The 22,776-nt window shown below is 36.4% G+C and overlaps 1 protein-coding gene across 2 annotated transcripts in view; it reads right to left on the bottom strand.

Moving 5' to 3' along the window:
• MORC1 (MORC family CW-type zinc finger 1) overlaps positions 1-22,776 on the bottom strand; it is a 180,141-nt gene that overhangs the window by 102,347 nt on the left and 55,018 nt on the right. For both annotated transcript variants that reach the window (XM_055259777.2, XM_055259776.2), the window contains exons 11-14: positions 22,537-22,607; positions 20,356-20,420; positions 17,935-18,078; positions 15,322-15,476 (exon numbers count right to left, since the gene is read on the bottom strand). In XM_055259777.2, the coding sequence (XP_055115752.1) occupies positions 15,322-15,476; positions 17,935-18,078; positions 20,356-20,420; positions 22,537-22,607 (435 nt within the window). The remainder of the gene's footprint in view (positions 1-15,321; positions 15,477-17,934; positions 18,079-20,355; positions 20,421-22,536; positions 22,608-22,776) is intronic.

Consider the following 22,776-nt stretch of genomic DNA (forward strand, 5'->3'; position numbering starts at 1 on the left):
AAAGAGTCAATAGATTTAAAAAGATAGATATCACATAAAATACCTTCTCCGACCACAACAGGATGAAATTAGAAATAACAAAAGGAAAACGGGAAAATTCACAAATTTGTGGAAATTAAATAACAAACTATTAAATAATAAACAAATCAAATAAAAAATCACAGGTGTAATCTCAGCTACTTGGAAGGCTGAGGCATGAGAATCACTTGAATCCAGGAGGCGGAAGTTGCAGTGAACTGAGATCACGCTGCTGCACTCCAGCCTTGGCGACAGAGAAAGACTGTGTCTCAAAAAAAAAAAAAAAATCACATGGAAATTTAAAAATACTGAGAGATGAAAACAAAAACACTACATGCCAAAACTTATAGGACACAGCAAAAACAGTGCAATGGGGAAAATTTACAGCTTTTACAAATGCTTATATTTAAAAAAACAAGAAAGACCTCAAATAAAAACCTAACTTTACAACTTAAAGAACTAGAAAAAGAAGAACAAACTAAACCCAAAGCCAGCAGGAAAAAGGGAATAAAGGTTAGAGCAGAAATAAATGAAATAGAGAACAGAAAAATAATACAGAAAATCAACAAAATCAAAAGTCAGTTCTTCAAAAAGAGAAACAAAATTGACAAACCTTTAGCTAGACGAACTAAGACAAAAACAGAGAAGGTCCAAATTACTAAAATCAAAAATGACAGTGGGGACAGTACTATGAGTTCTACTGAAATAAAAAGGACTATAAAAGAGAACAATGAGCAATTATACAACAAATTGGATAACTTAGATGAAATGGACAAATTCCTAGAAACACAATACCTACCAGGACTAAACCATGAAGAAACAAAAAATCAGAATAGGTCTACAAGTAAGGAGAATGAATCAGTAATAACAAATCTCCCAGCAAAGGAAAGTCCTGGAACTGATGGCTTCTTCAGTGACTGCTACCAAACATTTAAAGAAGAACCAACATCAATCTTTCTCAAACTTTTTTTAAAAATTGAAAAGGAGGAAACATTCCTCCTTAACTCATTCTATAAAGCTGGCATTATCCTATCTCTTTGACACTAATACAAAACTACAGACCAATATTCCTTTTGACAATGATGTAAAAGTTCACAACAAAATACTAGCAAACTGAATTAAGAAGCATATTCAAAAGACTATACATCGTGACCAAGTGGAATTTATTCATTGTCAATATACAAAAATCAATGTAATAGATCACATTAAGAGAATAAAGAAAAAAACTGCATGATCATCTCAATTGATGTAGAGAAGGCATATGATATAATTCAACATCCTTGCATAATAAAAACACTCAACAAATTAGGACAGAAGGAAACTACTTCAACATAATAAAAGCCATATGTGAAAAATCCACAGAGAATATTGTACTCAATGGTAAAAGACTGAACCTGTTTTCTCTAACATAAGGGACAAGGCAAAGATGCCCATTCTCACCACTTGCATTCAAAATAGTACTGGAAGTCCTAGCCAGAGTGACTAGGCAAGAAAAAGAATACAAGGCATCCAGACTGGAAAGGAAGAAGTAGAATTATCTCTGTACACAGTTGATATAATCTTACATGTAGAATACCCTAAATATTCCATGCAATTTTAAAAAACTGTTAGAACTAATAAAAAATTCAACAAAGTAGGAAACAAAGTCAATGCAGAGATCAGTTTTATTTCTATACACTAACAATGAGCAACCCAAAAAGAAAAATTAGAAGACAATTCCATTTACAAAACTATCAAAAAGACAACTTAGGAATTAACTTAATCAAGGAGGTGAAAAACTTGTACAATGAAAACTGTAAAACATTTCTTAAAGAAATAAGTCATAAATAAATGGAAAGACATCTCATGGTTATGGACTGGAAGTTTAACTTAACACTGTTAAGATGTCATTACTACCCAAAGCAATCTACAGATTTAATGGAATTCTTATGAAAATTTCAATGATCTTTTTTTGTGGAAATAGAAAAATTCACATGAAATATAGAAAGATTCTAAATACCCAAGACAATCCTGAAAAAGAGTAATAAAGCTGGAGAACTCACACTTCCTAACTTCAAAACTCTCTAAAACTACAGAAATCTAAAGAGTTGGCACTGACATAAAGACAGACATGTAGACCAATGGATAGACAGTCCAGAAAAATAAACTCTCACATAATGAAATATGGTCAAATTATTTTTGACAAGGGTGTCACAACCATTCAATGGAGAAAAGACAGTCTTTCCAACAAATGGTATGGAGAAAATTGGATATCTACATGTGAAAGAATAAAACTGGACTCCTACATAACACCATTTGCAAAAATTAACTCAAAATGAATCCATAACCTAAATGTAAGATCTTAAACTAGAAAACTCTTAAAAAACAAAAAGCACCATTAGATTTGGCAACACTTTGTAAAATATATGATACCAAAGGCACAAGCAACAAAAGATAAAATAGACAAATGGCAACCCACAGAATGAAAAAATATAATGGGAAATCATATATCTGATGACTGGTAACCAAAATGGAGACAGAACTCCTCAAACTCAGCAACAACAATGAAAATAATCCAACTCAAAAAAAACCAAAGAACTTAAACGGACATTTCTCCAAGGAAAATATATACATGGCCAGTAAGCACAGGAAATGATGCCCCAAATCACTAATAATTAGGGAAATGTAAATCAAAACTGCAATGAGATACCACTTTATACTCATTAGGATAGCTACCATCAAAAAAAGAATGCACAAAATAACAAGTGCTGGTGAAGACGTGGAGAAATTGGAACCCCTGTGTACTGTCGGTGGGAAGTAAAATGGGGTGTGGCCACTGTGGAAAAGAATATGGTAGTTCCTCAAAAAATTAAAAACAGAATTACCATGTGATCTGTCAATTCCACTGCTGGGTATATACACAAAAGAACTTAAAGCAGGGTCTCCATTTTCAAAAGAAGACATATAAGTGGCCAACACGTATATATTTTTTAAATGCTCAATGTGACTAAGCCCTAGGGACATACAAATTAAAACCACAGGGAGATATCACCTCATACCTGTTAGAATGACCATTACCAAAGACATGAAAGATAAGTGTTGGCAAGGATGCAGATAGAAACAAACCCTAACACACTGGTGGCAAGAATATGAATTAGTGTAGACATTATGAAAAATAATATGGAGTTTCCTTCAAAAATTAAAAATAGAACTACTATATGATCCAGCATGTCCTCTTCTGTATATTTATCCAAAGGAAATGAAATCAGTATGTTAAAGAGATACCTGCACACCAATATTCATTGCACCACTATTTATAAATAGCTAAGATATGGGATCAATCTAAGTGTCCATCAACAGATGAAGGGTTTCAGAACATGTGGTACCTATACAATGGAATACTATTTAGCCTTTTAAAAGAAGGAAATGTCATTTGCAAAGCCATGAATGAACCTGGCGAACATCACTTTAAGAGAAATAAGCCAGGCCCTGAAAGACAAATACTGTATATTTCATTTATATGTGAAATCTTAAAAAGTCAAACTCACAGAAACACAGAGTAGAATGATGGTTACCAGAGGCTGGGTGAGGGTGTTGGGGAGATGTCGGTAAAAGGATACACAATTTCAGTTAGGCAGGATAAATAAGTTCAAAAGATCTATTGTACATCATTGTGACTATAATTAATAACAATATGTTATGTACTTGAAAATTGCTTTTAAAAAACACAGGGCCTTGAAGAGAAATGTGTATACCAATTTTCACAGTAACATTATTCACAATAGCTAAAACATGGAAGAAACTCAAGTGTCTATCCACAGATGAATGGATAAGCAAAATGTGTGTGTGTGTGTGTGTGTGTGTGTATAACAGAATATCATTCAGCCTTAAAAAGGAAGGGAATTTGACATATGCTATAACATGGATGAACTTTGAGGACATTATGCTAAGTGAAATAAGCCAGTCACAAAAGGATAAATACTGTATTGTTCCACTTACATGAGGTACTTAAGAGTAGTCAAAATCAGAGACAGAAAGTAGAATGGTGGTTGTCAGAGGACGGAAAAGCAGAGAATTGGGAGCTATTGTTTCATGGGTATAGCATTTTAGTTGTGCAAGATGAAAGGAGTTTTAGAGATGGATGGTGGTGACAGTTGTACAGCATTTAAATGCCCTTAATGTTACTGTACACTTAAAAGTGGTTAAGATGGTAAATTTCATGTTATATGTATTTCATCATAATGAAAAAAAAAAAAAACAGTAAAGAGCCCTGCAGAAATTTAAGTTAGCTGTTGTCATGTATTTTTCCTCTTTAAAAGTTACTTCTCCATGAGCACTGCACTTTTCCAAGGGAAGTGTGCTTTATAATTCCGCATGTCTTCAACATGTAGGTCAGCATCCTGCACCTAACAAGCCCTCAACCAATGTTGCTGCTATTCTTGACAAAATGCCTCATTAATATGTTGTCTGAAATAAATTGAAAGTGGAATAATGTCTCTTCCAAGAAACATTAACCAAAATATTTCTATCCACCTATGAAAAGAGCCATGCAGATAACCCCAAATTTATTAACTCCAAAATTATAAATTATTTTAACATCCTCAAGATAGGTTGATTAAAGAATTCAGTTTACTACTACAAAGAGTAGATGGCTGAAAGCACACAGCCAATTTTCCAAATTATAAAAGAGTACATATCTTAAGACTTTTGTATGAAGAACAAATAAGCTCATTAAATTAATAGGATAATCTGGGATTAATGCACACAAAATTAAAGTCTCAATTTCTAGAAGAAGTATCTGTGAGAAAAAAACTGAAAGGTTAATTTACTGCCGGCTATGTATGGAATACTTTATTCAGTAGATTCCTAATATTTAAATTAATCTAATGAATTGTTCAGGAGCCTCTTTAAACCAAACACCTGGGAAAAAAAAAAGGGGGGGGGGAAATACTTGTAATCCCAGCACTTTGGGAGGCCGAGGTGGGCGTATCACGAGGTCAGGAGATCCAGACCATTCTGGCTAACACAGTGAAACCCCGTCTCTACTAAAAATACAAAAAATTAGCCAGGCATGGTGGCGGGCACCTGTAGTCCCATCTACTTGGGAGGCTGAGGCAGGAGAATGGTGTGAAACCAGGAGGTGGAGCTTGCAGTGAGCTGAGATCATGCCACTGCACTCTAGCCTAGGTGAAAGAGTGAGACTCTGTCTCAAAAAAAAAAAAAAAAAAAAAAAAAAAAAGAAATACAACATCCTCTTAGATATCAGTTTTGTATCTGTTCATAGAACATACAATGACATTCAGGGAATCAGTTAGCCTAGGAGAGACGCAATCAAATTCAATAGTAAACTACCACAGCAAAGCTTTGATGGTCTCCATCAAAATAAGGAGTCCTAAAACAGTTTATAAACTCAAAGCACCAGAAAAATGGTACACCTGGAGAATGTTAAATCAGTTCCCACTTTCAGGTTGTTCTGCATCTAAACAGGTGATTATATTCTAAAGATCTCCTGAGATAGAAATTTCATAACTTTTCTCAGGGAACGGTTAAATCACTCTTCCTCCTCTGTTGGATACTGTCCTGCTTGTCATTACCCCTCTCATTTAAAGCTAATGTAACAGCCAGGCATCAGACCCTTCCTAATGTGGTCCAAGGTGGGATCGCTTAGCGTCTTTGTTCTTAATGAAAGCTCTGGATTAGGGATGGCAAACTGGTTTCAATTGATAATGTCAACTCCAATCAGTTGGTAATGATGCCTGGTACACTCTTGAGAAGAACCATGAGGCCAACTGCCGTTTATGAGGAAGAATTGCCATGATGATTTAGTGTGTGGTGCAAGGGTAATTGAGGCCTATTTGCTATCCCTGTTTGTTTTTCACTTCCCAAGGTGGTCTACTTGAAGTGAAAAAAAGCAAGGCAAGATATATTCAGTGATGGTGAAGATGCTACAGTCCTTCTTCCCTTTCTCTTGGCTCCTGGGTATGGTGGTGTGCGGTTGTGCTAGTCTCATGTTATGAGTCCAGTCAGTGGCAAACGTTATGTGACAGCTGCTATCAGAACATTTTCACTTCTCCACTCTACTGTAAGCACAGTACACTCCCCTGCAAAACTCCAGTAGTCTGCAGCTGGCCCAATTCACTCCAAATGTCAACTTCCTCATTTGACATGGCCATGTAGCATCATTTTCTCTAGTTCCGTATCACTGGTTACCCACCTTCTTAAGTGTGAGGACCTCCACATGCTGCAAGAAACTTTTAGAACCCCCACCCTCAACCTAAGAAAATACATGATGACAAAAAATAAATTATGAATTTAATAACACTTTGAGTAATTTTATATTTTACAACCCACAACTACATCTCTATACATAGGAAAATCTATAGCATATAGATGTATGAGGCATAGCGCCATCTTAGACAATTATTTGTAGACTTAGGCATTCATGGACTCCCTGGTATACTCTGACATCTCCTAGGGTATTTTGGCTCCCAGTTGGGAACCACATAATGCTGTGCATGGAGACTAGAAGAGAGAGGGCTACAAGCCTCATTACGGCAAATCTTCAAAAACAACACTGGGGAAAATTATGTTTCTTCTGGTTCTTTCTTCAGGAAGAAATAAATTTGACTTTCTTTTTTTAGGTTATATTTTTATTTAGTCATTGTCACTGCTCTCCTTTGGATACATTCCAGTTTCCCTCTAAAATGTGGAAATCAAAACTAGACATAAAAATCAAATCTAAAGTGTATTCCTAAGGAATCCTGTGTTATCATGGGGAATAGCCTAGTCAGCTCTGTATGTCTCCTCAATACCTGGGTTAGACTACCTTTCTACTAGAACTCTCCTTATTCAAGATATACATGAAGCCTACTGACTAAACTAATGCTCCTAAAGGCCTAAAGACCCATACTTGATTTTTATTAATACAATGTATGCTTAATTCTGGCTACATTATTTTATTTTTCATGGATTAGAGGAATATTTTAAAATAAACTTTACTGTGTGTATTTAAAGTATACGACATGTATTATAGGATACATACAGATAGTAAAAGGGTTACTACAGTGAAATAAATTAATATATCCATCTCACATAGTTACCCATTTTTCTTGTTTTTGCAGCAAGAGCAGCTAAAACCTACTCAGTGTAAGTTCCATATACAGTACTTTTTTTTTTACTTTAAAGATGCATTGTGAGCTGCTTTATTATAGTGAAATGAACCATTTAGCAAACTGTGAACTTCATAAGCAAGTGTTTAAAACATGACTTTCAAAGATATTCCTTACCATTGTGTTTAAAGCCATAATGCAGAGTTTACATGTGCACGTTTAAAAGATGAATCTCAGCATCTTACTTCAAAGGTGCATTGTGAGCTGCTTTATTACAGGGAAGTGAACTGTTTACCAAACTGTAAACTCCCATATACAGTACAACGGTATTATCTACAGTACTCATATTGTACATTAGGTTTCTGATTGCAGTTTTAAATTCAGAGTCATTAAATATAACTTACTCTTCTTAAGCAGGCTGATGAGGAGAGTTTTGAGGTTTTCCTTTAGGTATGGCAGGGAAAAATCAAACTATAAGAATCAAATTTTATTGAATTCCAGAAAGAATAAGGGTCCTAAACGTTTTAGTATTTTATTTGCAACATGGGTGAGATCCTCAGAGATATTTTAGCAAAAAGCTTCATTGTAGATGTAAAAAATGTCATTATCATGATAATACAGGTACAGTCAGAAAGAAAAGGAAGCATAAGTGCTGTCAATGGTAATAATTTCAATTACCAGCTGAAAGCAATGTAAATGAATTAAATCTAAGAATGTGGTTTTTTTTCCAACAGTCAATTTGATGAACTCCTGAACCATCTTTTTATTTGCTGGGAGCTGACATGAAGTAATGATTTTAAACAGAGTATATATTTATGTCATATAAATCAATTAGGCAAAATGTCTATATCATATTTTAATCTTTTAATTGTCTCTTATTCTTTTCACATCAAGCTTTTATCCAAAGCAATTTTTTAGCAATATAGAGTTTAGTTGCTTCTGTTAAACAGTAAAAATACCAACAAGGGTAACCAAGTAGTAGATGAAAGACAGTTTTTCCTTATAGAAGTATTAGAGCTGATGAAGAAAATATAATAGAATTAGAATATAATTTTTTGAACTCCTACGGAATCTGAGCATTGATCATTAGCTGCTAATATCATGAAAAGAGAGACAATCAGCCTCCCAATGGAAGAACACACTACCACCCATGAAACATCTTGACAAACAAGACACATCTGAATGGGCAAGCTGCTGGTCTACCAATTTAAATAAAAACGAACAGAATGGAAGAACCTGTTGAACTACTCCTAGTAATGCAGTAAGCAAAATCTAGACTGTGTGATAACTATAAGACAACCAATCTGGTTTTCTTACAAATAAACTTAAGGAAGAACAGGGAGGAGGGGAGTGGAAGAGGGAGAGAGTATGAGAGAGCGATAGAGAAAGAACCTTGCAGTTTATGACAGGAGATAATTAGAAATATGAAAAACAGACTGGATATTTTATTATATTAAGAAGGTAATAACTTTTAGGTAATGATATTTGTACTGTGATTTTTAAACAGTATTTACTTTTAGAAATGAATGCTAAAATACTTAGGGATATAATTATACAGGGTCTGAGACTGCCTTCATAATTCAGTTGTGGGGGAATAGTTGGGCTACAGATGAAACCAGTTCACCTACAAGTTGATCACTGAGGCTGGTTGATCGGTTTATAGAGTTTCATTATAATATTCTCTTTAATTCTAATTTTGAAATCTCCCATACGTATTAGTTTGCTAGGGCTGCCATGACAAAATACCAGACTGGGTGGCTTAAACAACAGAAGTTTATTTATTTTCTCACTGTTCTGGAGGCTGGAAGCCCAAGATCAAGGTATTGGCAGGATTGGTTTCTTCTGAGGCTTCCCTACTTTGCTTACAGATGGTCACCTTCTCCCTGTGTCCTCACATGTTTTTTTCTTTGTGTGCACCTATCCCTGGTATGTCTCTTTGTGTCTGAATTTCCTCTTCTTATGAGGACACTAGTCAGACTGCATTAGCGCCCACCCTAACAACTCCATTTTAGCTTAACTATTTCTTTAAAGGCCCTATCTCCAAATACAGCCTGAGCTATTGGGAGCTGGGGCTTCAACTTATGAATTTGAAAGGAACGCAATTCAGCCCATAACACCATAATAAATTTAAAAATAATATAAAATATAATATTGATAATATTTTTAAATAAAACAGGATGCATACATAAAATCCTTAACTTCAAAAACTGAATTAAAAAGATATGAACTGTTTCTCAGACTACATCTTCAAATAAACTTGTCTCATATTCTCATCTTTTAATATTTGCCTCCTCACTCAACGTGTATCCTTAGCAAAGTTGTTATATTCATTTTCCTGGTAGTCCCTTTCTGAGCTCTTAGAGACTAAATTGCATCATATGGAAAACAAAATTCCGTTGTGAGCAACTAGCTATATCCAGGTACTACAGCATTGCCTACGTTTTAAAGAAAATATTCATGTAACAAATATTATTTCTCACTTTCAAAATTATGCACAAACTGGGAAATTGACAAGGGTTAGGCGATAGCACAATCAGGAAAACACGTCCCAAGGTACCCACTTTTATCTCAGTGGAGATCATTGGTAGAGGGCCAGGGTGTCTGATTTTCCTGTCCTATGCAACAGGGTTTACATGAAGTCATAGAGAAAATACTAGCCAGACTTTACATAAATCTGGGAATATAACACATTAGTGAGAAGTTAGCATTAGATTCCAAAAAAAGGTCGTTACAACCTGAAAGAATGAGGCCCAATAAGGTGAAAAACTTTACTAGGGATAAATGTATGATTCTACACTAGGGCTCAAAACCACTTACTGGAAAAAATAAGAAAAGAGAGGTATGGCTTTACAAGAACACATATTAATATTTTTGTTAAAAACTTTAATTGGTAATGAAGACACTGAGGGTCAATAATGTGTTTACTGAGAGTTCACATATTATTAGGTGTGCCAATAAGATTCCAACAACTCGAAAGAAAGATGAGGATCCCATTTCAGTCAAGGGTGTTCAGGTTTCATCTGGCATATTTTGTTTCTAGATGATACACTTTAAAATATAATGCTAGGACGGTAAATATATTTAATACCATGTCAAATGAAGGATAATTACTATTCTTGAACTTGGAAATGTTAGTCAAGATTAAACAAAGACTGAAGAGAGACATAATCTTGTCTTCAAATACCTGGGGGGCTGCCATTTGGAAAAGCTTTAGGCCTACCCTCCTTGGCCCCAAGCAGGAAGAACTAAGTAGACCCAGCTAACCCCTCCCCATCCTTTAGGAAATATCACTTCCTCAGGGAAGCCTTCCCTGGCCTACAGACTGTGGGCTCCTGGCCACTGGCTTCTGCAGTTTTCATTCTTCTGTGTTGGGCACTAATCCTATTTCTAATTGTCAAACCATGTTAGCCTGTGTCTTAGTCCATTCGGTTGCTTATAACAAAATACTATAGACTAAGTGGCTTATAAATAACACATTTATTTCTCACAGTTCTGGAGACTGGGAAGTCCGAGATCAAGGCACTGCCAGATTCTGAGTCTGGTGAGGGCTTGCTTCCTGGTTCTTAGATGGCTGTCTCTCACTTGAACATCACATGGAGAAGGAGATGGGGGGTCTCTCTTGGACCTCCTTTATAAATACACTAATGCCAATCATGAAGGCTCTGCTCTCATTACCTCATCACCCTCCTAAAGTCCCAGTTGTTAATACCATCATCCTGGGGGTCAGATTTTCAACATATGAATTTGTAGGGGAGACATAAACATTCAGACCATAGCACCATAGCACCACCTTAGACTGTAAGTTCTCAGAGAAGACAGACCATGTCTGATTTGTTGGTCCTAGAATACCTGTGCCTAGCACAGTGGAATGAAAGAACCCATGAGATATGGATTTGGATTTAATATGAAGATTTATGTATTTTTTAATAATGTTGTGCAAATTCATGGGCCGCCTCAAGAGGGAGCAGTTTTCCTTTCACGTGTGGCCTGCATTCAGTCTTAAAATGGCAGTGAGAGTGAGCGCATTAAAGGTGACTAGGCTAAATGAATTTTAGCCTCTTTGCCAACTGAAGAACTATGATTTGAATTCTTCTGGGAAACATCAGCTCAATTCTGATCCATTTTGGAAAAGTTTAATAATAAATTTTTCATAACTGCTCCTGTTCAAACCCAAATTTCATTTGTTTCTCCCCACTTTTTATTTCTCCTGCTCTCCCTACTCCCCAAAGCTGATGATTAATATTTCTATTTTATTGTAAGGATGTATAAAGCTTCAGAAAACATAGTAGCAGACAGTGAGGTGAAGTCAGACTTAGAGACAAGGAAAATATTTCTGAGATTCTTAGCATCAGCTGGGCCAAAAGTAAATGTAGATTTGATAAATGACACAAAGTCATTACCTCTCCATTTCTCTTGTTGCCGATTCGATTTTTACAAGGACACAATTTTCCCTAAAAACACATCAGACTTCCAGCAAATATAAAGGCTGCATCTTTTATTTATTTACAAGGCAAAAAAATCTACCTAAATACTTTTCATTAAAACTGTGTGCCCTGTAATACTGGTTTTCAGATAGTCAAATATTATATAACTTTGGTTATTCCTGTGGGAGTTAATGAGCAAAGACCATGAAGGTCAATCTCCTTACAAATTACTGAAACTACCAATTCTGACCTTGATTACTTGATTTAGTTTGATAATGAAGTTTGAGGATGAAGTAAAATATATGAACAAATATACATGCCTGCTATCCTTCCTCTACTCTCTACCTTCCTTCTAAAGGAACATCTTTTGTGACAGTATCCTCTAGCCCTCTATCAATTCATAGATAATTACGGAATTGTGAAAACAATATGTTATCAAACAATAATAATAATAATACAAATATATTTATTTCAAACCCTATTACATCTGTTGAAAAGGTTAAGAAACAGGTAGATAGAAACAATTAGGTAGAAGGTGAGAAACAATTAGATAAGGACAGGGAATTAGGCAAGGAGTGGGGGCTAGCAAATGATACCTTGTAGTTGGGAATACAACTGTTGGGAGGGTACCCACACACCAAGCAAAGGGGCTTCAAGAGAGCTCCACTCACAAAGAGGACTGAGTATGACTCTCCTAAGTGTGACCTAGATGGAGATAATTTTTACGACCTTTAAATCTAATGCCTACCTCTTTCTGAAGACTTAATTCCTTCTTCTAAGGATGAAGACAAGGAAGGGATTACAGCGAAGACAAGAGGAGTATGGGGAGGTTCATGATTTTCAAATGCTTAATGTTTTCCTTTTGTACCATGTCATATTAGCAGTTAAAGACCAGAGAGTAGATGTTTGACTTAAACCTCACTATGTTTATGTTGATATTTATACCTTACACGTTTTCTACAGCTTTAAGCAAACCCTGCCAAACAATGTAATCATTCTCATGTTTAGCATAACTTCATACATGTCTCTGAAAACAGATATGCCTATCCCAGGAAAAATTACATAGGTATACTCTTCAGAGTAGTGCTTCTCAAATTTGATTGTGAATATAAATCACCTGGAGATCTTGTAAAAATGCAGATTTTAATTCAGTGGGTCTCAGGTGGGGCCTGGGATTCTGCATTTCTAACAAGGTCCAGGTGATGTTGATAATACTGGTGCACAGAACACACTCTGAGTATGTTTTAGACCATGACATGAAAACTCAGCTTCTGCAGGAAATCTGTCCCCTCAACCTCATTCCCCCTTTCATAATTTCCCACTGAGTTCCTACACTTTTCCCTGTTTTGCGGTGAGAAAGTTTTAGGTACGGCAGGATGGATACAAATGAAAAGAAAATATTCTAAAATTACAACTTCAAGTGAAGATTTTAAGTTGACTCAAGGGTAGAGACATATTTTTAATGTACATGAATTACACATACTTCATCCAAATCATTGAATACGTGATATCCTATTTCTTGACATAAATGGAGCCCTATGTCTGCCTAACTTAAAAGTAAGTTTATTTACAGACGACCTATAGAATGGGAGAAAATATTCACAAACTATTCCTCTGACAAAGGTCTAATACCCAGAATCTATAAGGAACTTAAAGAAATCAACAAGCAAAAGATAACCCCATTAAAAAGTGAGCAAAGAACATGAACAGATACTTCTCAGAAGAAGACATACATGCAGCCAACAAACATGAAAAAAAATGGTCCACATCACAGATCACCAGAGAAATGCAAATCAAAACCACAATGAAATACCATCTCACACCAGTCAGAATGGCTTTTGTTATAAAGTAAAAAAAATTAAAAAAAAAAAAAAACTGTTGGTCAGGCTGTGGAGAGAAAGGGACACTTACACACTGTTGGTGGGAATGTAAATTCGTCTAGCCACTATGGAAACCAGTTTGAAGATTTCTTTAAAAACTAAGATTTCAACTACCATTCAACCCAGCAATCCTATTACTGGGTATATACTCAAAGGAAACTCAGTTGTTCTACCGAAAGGACACATGCATCCACATGTATGTTCATTACAGTGTTATTTCCAATAGCAAAGACATGGAATCCACCCAGGCGTCCATCAACAGTGGACTGGATAAAGAAAATGTGGCACACATATACCATGGAATACTACACAGCCATAAAAAAGAATGAAATTGTGTCCTTTGCAGCAACATGGATGCAGCTAGAGGCAATTATCTTAAGCAAACTAATGCAGAAAAAGAAAACCAAATACCACATATTCTCACTTACAAGTGGGAGCTAAACACTGGGTAAACATGAACATAAAGATGGAAACAATAGACACTGAGGAATATAAAAGAGGAGAGGAAGGGAGACAAGGGCTGGAAAACTACCTATTGGGTACTATGCCCAATACCAGGGTGACAAGTTTAGTCATATCCCAAACCTCAGCATCACAAAATATACCTCTGTAACAATCTTGCACATGTACACCTTGATTCTAAAATATATGTTGAAAAACAAAAAGAAGTTTAATTAATGCACAGCACATCATCTCATTGTTCAGGTGTCTCTGGGAAGTGAGGTGATCTAAATAAATCACATTTTTCAGATAACTAAAGTTTATCTTTTTAAGTTTCCAGATTTATTTATTTTAGAAATTTTTAATTGAAATCTTTCTGGAATTAACATACTCAAGAATTTTTTTTTTTTTTTTTTTTTTGAGACGGAGTCTCGCTCTGTCACCCAGGCTGGAGTGCAGTGGCGCAATCTCGGCTCACTGCAAGCTCCGCCTCCCGGGTTCACGCCATTCTCCTGCCTCAGCCTCTCCGAGCAGCTGGGACTACAGGCGCCCGCCACCACGCCCGGCTAATTTTTTGTATTTTTAGTAGAGACGGGGTTTCACCATGGTCTCGATCTCCTGACCTCGTGATCCGCCCGCCTCGGCCTCCCAAAGTGCTGGGATTACAAGCGTGAGCCACCGCACCCGGCCAAGAATTTTTAACTATGCAAAACAAAGTTTAACATATCTGCCCAGGCGTGGTGGCTCAGGCCTGTAATCCCAGCACTTTGGGAGGCTGAGGCAGGTGGATCACAAGGTCAGGAGTTCAAGACCGGCCTGGCCAAGATGGTGAAACTCTGTCTCTACTAAAAATACAAAAATTAGCCGGGCGTGGTGGCAGGTGCCTGAAATCCCAGCCACTTGGGAGGCTGAAGCAGAGAATTGCTTGAACCAGGGAGGCAGAGGTTGCAGTGAGCCGAGATTGCGTCACTATACTCCAGCCTGGGCGACAGAACAAGACTCCATCTCAAAAAAAAGAAAAAAAAGTTTAACATATCTACAATTACCCAGGGTCAGTAGTTTTTACTCCATGGTATGACATAACAACATTATAAGAGCTACTAAGGTCTGCATGGGACTATGTGCTCTCACACAGTGGAGTCCCAGTGCCCAGAGCAGGGTTTCTCAGTCTATTTGGAGCAATCTTCTGCTTCCTTCCTCCATGGTCACCTGCCACCTCACTCTGTTCTCTGATTGCCATTCCCTTGCAATTTCTAATCTGCTGCTTTGTTTTTCACAATAGTCTGGGAAAGATTCTGAAATGGGCTCCCTTCTCACTCCTCCCTTCTCACTCCTGTTTTTAAAGCAGGAGCTCCCTTTCAGAGTTTTCAGTTGCTGGTAATCTGAATTCAGATAATCATGTCAGCTTAACGAAATCACAGAAAGTAATCCCTCTGTAAGTATCTCCTACTATGACTATTGAATACTCACTGACGCCGGTGTCCTTACAGTACTGGACCAAGTACTGTCCCATGACTTTTAGTAGATGATTATACTCTTGAACATTGAGAAATTCCTGTTTATTATGGGATGGTTCCATGACCTCCAAGGGTATATTAACAATTCCAATCACACCTGCGCCAAGTCTGAGAAAATATATGCATATTTAAATCTTGAAAATTTGGCTAAAGAAAAAAATCAAATATATTCTGGTCATTTGAAATCATTTTTTTTTTCAAAAATAAATTCGTTCTGTTGATCTGGACCTTGTCAAAGTTTAACAAGTTAGCTAATTATGTTTTCATAAGTCTGTGGTGATCCCAATGTGTTTGGTCCCATAATAAAAAAAAATCACTTTAGCACAATGTTACTGAGTTAATATGACTCGTTTTACAAACCTATTGCCTTACATGGAGAGTCAGGGTGGGTGGGAAGGCAAGGGCTTTTGACATTAAAAACCATGGTGCCTTACTGCAATAAAGTAGCATAATCTTCTAAATGACAGTGGCCAGAGAACCCCTTTCTTTCTCTGCATTTCATCTATCAGATTGGATTTCTCCTCTTCATTGCAGAGGTCCTTGGGGTGCTCAGAATACTACGAAAGAATCACAGAGTTGGCTTATCCATGAGGATCTCACTGTAAATCTGGTTGGTGACATAACCTGCTTTGGGAAAGAGCATACAATTGTCTAAGCCTTTAGGGCTCCCCACTGCCTTTTGCATGGCACATGTGCCAAAGCCTCACAATTTGGGGTCCCTGCCTATCGTGTTTTGTTACCACTTCACTCTTCCACCTTGCTTTCCTTTCACTACTCGTTCTCTAAGTCTAAATTTGGGCTTCATTCTTCTAGAAGGCCTAAATTGACTTTTCCAGTTTCCTTTACTGCCCCTCCTAAATGCTCTTTTTGCACTGGATGCTCACCTCTAACATAACATTCATTCATTCATTCAAGCTCAGCACCCAGCCCTGTTCCAGGAACTAAGAATATGGTGAGAACCAGAAATATAGGTTCCCCCTGGCTTTGAAGTTTCTCTTTTACAGAAGGGTGGCAGGCATGAAGCTAATAAACAGATAAATATACAAGATCATTTCGGATGGTGATAAGTGGGGTGAGGAACATAATGCAGGCGCTGTGATATGTGAAGAGTGACAGGTGGTGGGGAAGGGAATGGACCAGTTTTAATTAGACAGTCAAGGAAGACCTTCCTGTGGAGAATACTTCAGGCTCATGGCTGAATGGCATGTTAGGGCCAGCAGTAAGAAAATCTGAGAACAGAAGATTCAAGGCCGAGGAAATGGCATGTCCCAAGGTCTCAATGCAGAAGTGAACTTAGGAGGTCTGAGAAACAGGAAATGCAGAGAGGGTAGGGTATTAGTAGGGGGTGAGGTCCCACAGCCAATCAGAGGCCAGATAACTGGAAGCCCATGGCAAGCAGTTCTATTCTGAATGCTCTGGGATTTAAGCAAGAAATCCAACTAATCTAGGGTTTATTTCTTTATTTATTTTTTGAGACAGAGTCTCGCTCTGTCACCCAGGCTGGAGTGCGGTGGCACAATCTCGGCTCACTGCAAGCTCTGCCTCCCGGGTTCACGCCATTCTCCTGCCTTAGCCTCCCAAGTAGCTGGGACCACAGGTGCCCGCCACCACAACTGGCTAATTTTCTCTATTTCTAGTAGAGATAGGGTTTCACCGTGCTAGCCAGGATGGTCTTGATCTCCTGACCTCGTGATCCACCCACCTTGGCCTCCCAAAGTGCTGGGATTACAGGCGTGAGACACTGCCCAGCCATAATCTAGGTTTTATAAGATCATTCTTGTTATTTTCACACAATATAAAAATATGCATTCATATGCTTGTCCTTTTCACTGGACTATACATTCTTTAGCAAAAGGAGCATTTATCAGCAGAGCTTAGTATAGTGCCTGGCATACAATGCTGCACTATAGGTGCTTGTTAAATAAACAACGAATGAATTGCTAATTCCTTGCGAGTGAGGAAGCAAAATAGTAAATGCTCCCTGACCCATTCTACTGGTCATGATTACCTTGTCTGACCCTGTCCTTTGCTGTGTGTCTCTTCAGGACTCTACATCATTGATGAAAGCAGCTTGAGAAGTTTCAGACCATTGGGAAAGCACGAGAATGTATTACTCTAAAATCCAATTAGGCTAGAAAGTTTTAATAACATATGATCATGCAGCTAACTGGCATGAACTCATACATGTAGGGTTGCTTTACAAGACTATGGATTTTTCTTTTCCTTCTCTTCTAAAATGTATTTAATATGCTTGTATTATTTTTAAATTGGTAAAGCATTAAAAATTTAAGCCAAAGAGGTAGCACAAGGAATGGCCGCATATCAAGTTGTTCAATAAATGCATTGAAAAAAATTTCCCAAAGTGTGCTTTTTCCTTAGAGCATGCATGTAGATTCACTGATATTATAAATGAGGCAGCTTAATGCCTGCACTTCGACAGGAAAGGTGAACAGAGACTATGACACTTGCTCCCATTGTGATTAGTCACTCATCTCATTCCACAGACAGAATCTTACTGTAACATCCCTTTCTCTGCTTATATCTCTGAAAGCAAAAACATACTTACAAGGACTTCAGCTTCAACTGTGAGCCCACTTTTTCATGCATTTTGATCAAACGGTTATTACTGTAAATGAACATTCCAGCTTGGCTTCGGTTTTCTACGTTCACTCCATAGAACAGGGAGAGCGTTCTGGCTTTCTTCAATTCTCTAGAGTTATATTTAGAAAGTTTAAAAAGTTGTTTATTAAATAAACATACACAGTTTAGGAAACTGCTAATAATTAAACTAGAAGGTTAACATCAAAGGCATATATCCAAATATTTTGCAAAACCTGGTAGGCACACTCAGTTGTCTCTGTATAGCCAAGTATTCTGCACAAACGTGATGCCAGTAACTACGCCAGTCAAACAAAAGCATTACTGATTCAAAAACACGTCTGCCAATTTAAATTTACAAAAACTAGAAAATGCTAAAAGAGTTCTAAAATATTAACTGGTCGTATAGGTACATGGCAGCATTTTTTACAAAATGATGACTTGGCTATTTTAAATTTTAGGTATTTCTAACAGTATATGTGATTTCTAAATTTCAGCATGTTCTCAAGTCTCCAGATATCCTACATAGATTGGAATGTGCCAATAGATATTCTCTGGCTTCCTCTCTAACCTTTTCCAAAATAGAAGATAAATAAGTTATTATAATAAAGCAAGTTTACAAGGTTAACAGAGATGAGCTCCTGTTTTTCTGACTGACCTTCTATATTATGTTTTGTGTGAGTTTTCTATTAAAAGTATAAAATAGAGTTGAGAAATACCAAAATGTGATAAAAACAGCTATAGTAAGGAGTTATGATATAAACACCTGTAATATCAGAGGCTGCTGGAAGCTATGAAAATGCCTGGATGTGAGAGGCACACCTGGTTTCAAATACAAGCCTGTCTTTGTAATAACCATGTGACCATGGATGGTGCCTCTAAAACTTTCTCATTTGAAAAATGGGAGTAATACCTACCTAGCCACTTGTGATGTCATAAGAACTAAAAGAAATAATGTTAAACATAAGCCTGGAACAGATTAGGTACATAAAAATCATTATTTTCTTTACCCAATCAAGAATGACACCAAAAATAATTCTCCTGCACTTACCCTGTAGCTGGCCTCTCTCCACAAACTTGGCCTTTTGTTTTCAGGCTTATGACCATGTGCTACTACAATTGACATAATATACTTATTGGACTAATTAAATGCATCTATCATTAAAGAACAATGATAAAGTTCTATCAGTCCTTCCATGTGGATATGATATATATAGAACACAAGACATGAGTTAACATACTATATATTTATTAAATACATATATATCTAAGGTTAAACATATAGGAATCAAACTTTTTCTCAAAAATCACTACTCATTACTGAGTATTCAACAAAAGTACTGACTGTATAAGGGATACCTAAATAGGGTATTACAGGATACGACATAGTCACTCTACAATATTAAATGATATACTGATATTCTTTGATTTAAAAAACCCAGCATTTTGCCATTAAAACAAGTTCATGGCAACTGGCATTACTATTAATAAAGTGTTGATCGGTCACTTTTCAAACATTTCACTGTATGAACCATCTCATACAGTGAACTTGTTTCAAGAAGGTTTTTATTTCTAAAGACCTCAGAGAGGGCTTTGTTTTTAAATTACAATTTCTATGACATTTATTTACATTTTTCTAGTAAATGCATAAGTAACATTTCACATTTATTTATTTTGATAAATGCAAAATTGACATTTAAAATTTAAGTTTTGAGGAAAGTTATGGTTGAATGTCAGTGCATGGCTCACGAAAAATAATGTTAAGAACTAATCATATTTCCCTTAAAAATAGTTTCACAAAGGTATCACAGCTTTCAAAGTCTGATCTTATGTGGGCAGCAGTGATTATTTTCAGTTTAACTTCTTTAGCATTTGAGTTGGAGAGCAAGTTAATCTTACAAATGTAAATATCTGGTTTTGTTAACATATCCTTGCTATTTTCATTTTAGCAATATATAAGCAATACATTCATGTGAAACATTATTTCCTATCTTAAACTTTAAGCTACTAGACAAAGGGAAGAAACTGGAACCAACTCTCTAGAATTTAAATGGCAAATGACACAGAAGGAAAGTGAGTTATCAGCTGTTCCTCCGGGCAGTTCACTTCCTCATCCAGACAATTAAATGCTGAACTAATTTTTCACTTTTTTTTGGAAGTTTTAACATTATGTAGACACACATGTATATGTGCAAATATATACTTTATCAATGTTTTACATTGTTCATCTTGGTTGTGGGACCTTGACTATATTAGGTTTCAGATTATAAGATGTCAAAAGCTGAAAAAAAAATTGTCACAATAACCACTAAATCTACCTACTTAGAAACCAGAATTTGTTTTAACATAGTACAGAGGATTCCTGCAAACAGAAAACCTTGTGTCTTACCTTTGTTTCTCTTTAAGATTCTTTTGCTTTGCTTCTACATCTTCCAAAGCTCTCTGTAATACATCCTGGAGAAGTGCATTGGTTGGGAGAGAACATAATGCCACTGAATTAACAAAAAGCAAGTTGATATTATCCTATTATCCAAATGTTTCAAGGGTAACAATAGCTCGCATTACCTAATGCAATTCTACCATCGTAGATTCTCAATACTTGATAAATTATTCAGTTCCAATACCTTAGAAGATAAACCAAATCCTAACCCACTATTCTCTTTTGTACATATCCAGATATCTTCTCTGCCTTTCAGAGAAAGAAACTTTATTCTCTGTAACGACACAAAGGCTTTGACAAAAACTACATGAAAACTTGGGTGAGTTATTTAGTGTACCCAGGCTCTGACTTTTGTTTGTGAGAACAATAATGCTCAATTATGTGACCACTAAGTATTTTTGCAGGAAAAAAAAAAGATAATTGAGAAATTTTGTTAGTAGCCAACAAAAAATATCTCCTTCATATCGAATTCTGGATACCTCTAATATTCCTCAAACTTTCCCTTTATAGGATACCCCATGCCCAGTTATCTTTCTTATTAACACTTTTGATTTGATATACCAACTCATTCACTACTCTAAATCTGGTATGCTCCCTCTAACCAAGCAGAAGAGGAATAATTCATTACTGTTGTTCTCAGGCATAAGAATAGCCTCTTAACATGCTTCATCCACCTGAGGTGAAAGGTGGGTACCTCTTTTGATGTATGGTATACCACTGAATGAACAATATTTTCACTGAATTTCAAGCAAAAGAAAGTAGAAAATGGTTAGCAAGTATTCCATTTAAAATTCATCTGCCCAGAAGAATTTAAGACGTCAAAAGTTGAGGTCATTCTGCTTTGCTCTCTTCTCTGCCTTAAAGAAACCACAGTGCATCAAAGCAACAGGGCATATTAGTCAAGGACTTCCCCACCCTGCCTGGCAGTGCCCTCAGAGCACAGAACAGAGGCAGGGAGAAGAAACAGCAGAAGGCAAAAAGGAAGCAAGGTCCTGACCCATTAGTCTTTCTCTGGACTCTCAAACATATAAAGCAAAGGGAAACGATTTCTTAAAAACAAAATTTTGAAAAGCTTAAACTATTAAAAATCAATGATCAATAACAATAAGATAGGTTTACCTTTAATTTAAAAAAAAAAAAAGAAAAGAAAAAACTAAGAGAATCTGGGGCAAGCCATGGACAGAATTAGCTTGGGGCATTACCACAAGCTACTCTTTGATGTCATCCCTTACTCGGGACCTTAGATATGAAAGGTCTTTATCAGATACAGCCTTGGTCCTGGAAAGTTAAATGGCAAAATCACTGAAAGGATTCATATATTCATTCTGTAGAAGAGGATGAAGAGAAGGTGAAGTAAGGCATTTTACCTCCATATTCCTACTTATCCCTTTGTATGTAAGCAAATAAATATGTTGCTTAATCATTCCCCATCGTTTACAGCTTCATACCATATTTTTGGTAAAAGGTAGCAAACTTACATGTCTTGTAGCAATATTCTTTTTGTCTTAGTTGCAATGCATTATAATTAATAATAGTTCTTTTTAACTTATCTTACTCATGGGCATATTGTAAGAATTACAAAGAATGTTTATGAACTGTGTGGAGCAGCTCATAATAAAAGAGCTTTGTAAGCTGGAAGCATTGTTATTAATATTCATAATTACAGTATATAATTCCTAGCACTAGAAAGAAGGATTGCTTATTAGACCTTTCCTTGCTTTCCCCATTTATTTAGGTCCACAGGGAGCTATAATTTGAATAGATATTTTCAAGGAGACTTGACAGGCTAGTTTTTTCTTCTGCTGGCTTTTCATTATTTTCTCCCTTTCTCCTATTACTTTCCTTTCCATTTTAAAGAAATGGGTTGTGATGCTCTTCCCCACCATTTCAAATTCACCTCATGTTCTGTTCATCTTTTCTCTCTGCCTCAGCCTTGACCCCACTTGCTGAGTTTCCTCTCCTTTCTCTGCACTCATCTACTCTGTTTACCTGAGTTAAAATCAACTTAATCTTCTGAGCTTATCTGTGCTTAAAAGTTTAGGAAGTAGATGATAAGAGACAACTATGCACAGGAAAAAGCAAATGACACAATTTGCCATTTAATAAGACTACTCTCTTTACATGTCGTACCTTGGCAGAAGATAAAGAGGTTCTGTCACACTGGTTTACTTTGATTTGTGCTTCTTTCAGTACGAATTCAGCTGGAAGTGGAAGCCAAATAGTTATAATACAGCAAAATTATTTCAAGCAATTTTAAGTGAGTATTTTCTATACGTGTAGCACGACCAGTGAAAATGGCATACAGACCATGATCTCAGAAAACCCTATGTTCCTCTTACAACTTTTACACATGTTAAATTTTCCTTCTAT

Source organism: Symphalangus syndactylus, chromosome 21 (genome assembly GCF_028878055.3).
Source record: "Symphalangus syndactylus isolate Jambi chromosome 21, NHGRI_mSymSyn1-v2.1_pri, whole genome shotgun sequence".
NCBI lineage: Eukaryota > Metazoa > Chordata > Mammalia > Primates > Hylobatidae > Symphalangus > Symphalangus syndactylus.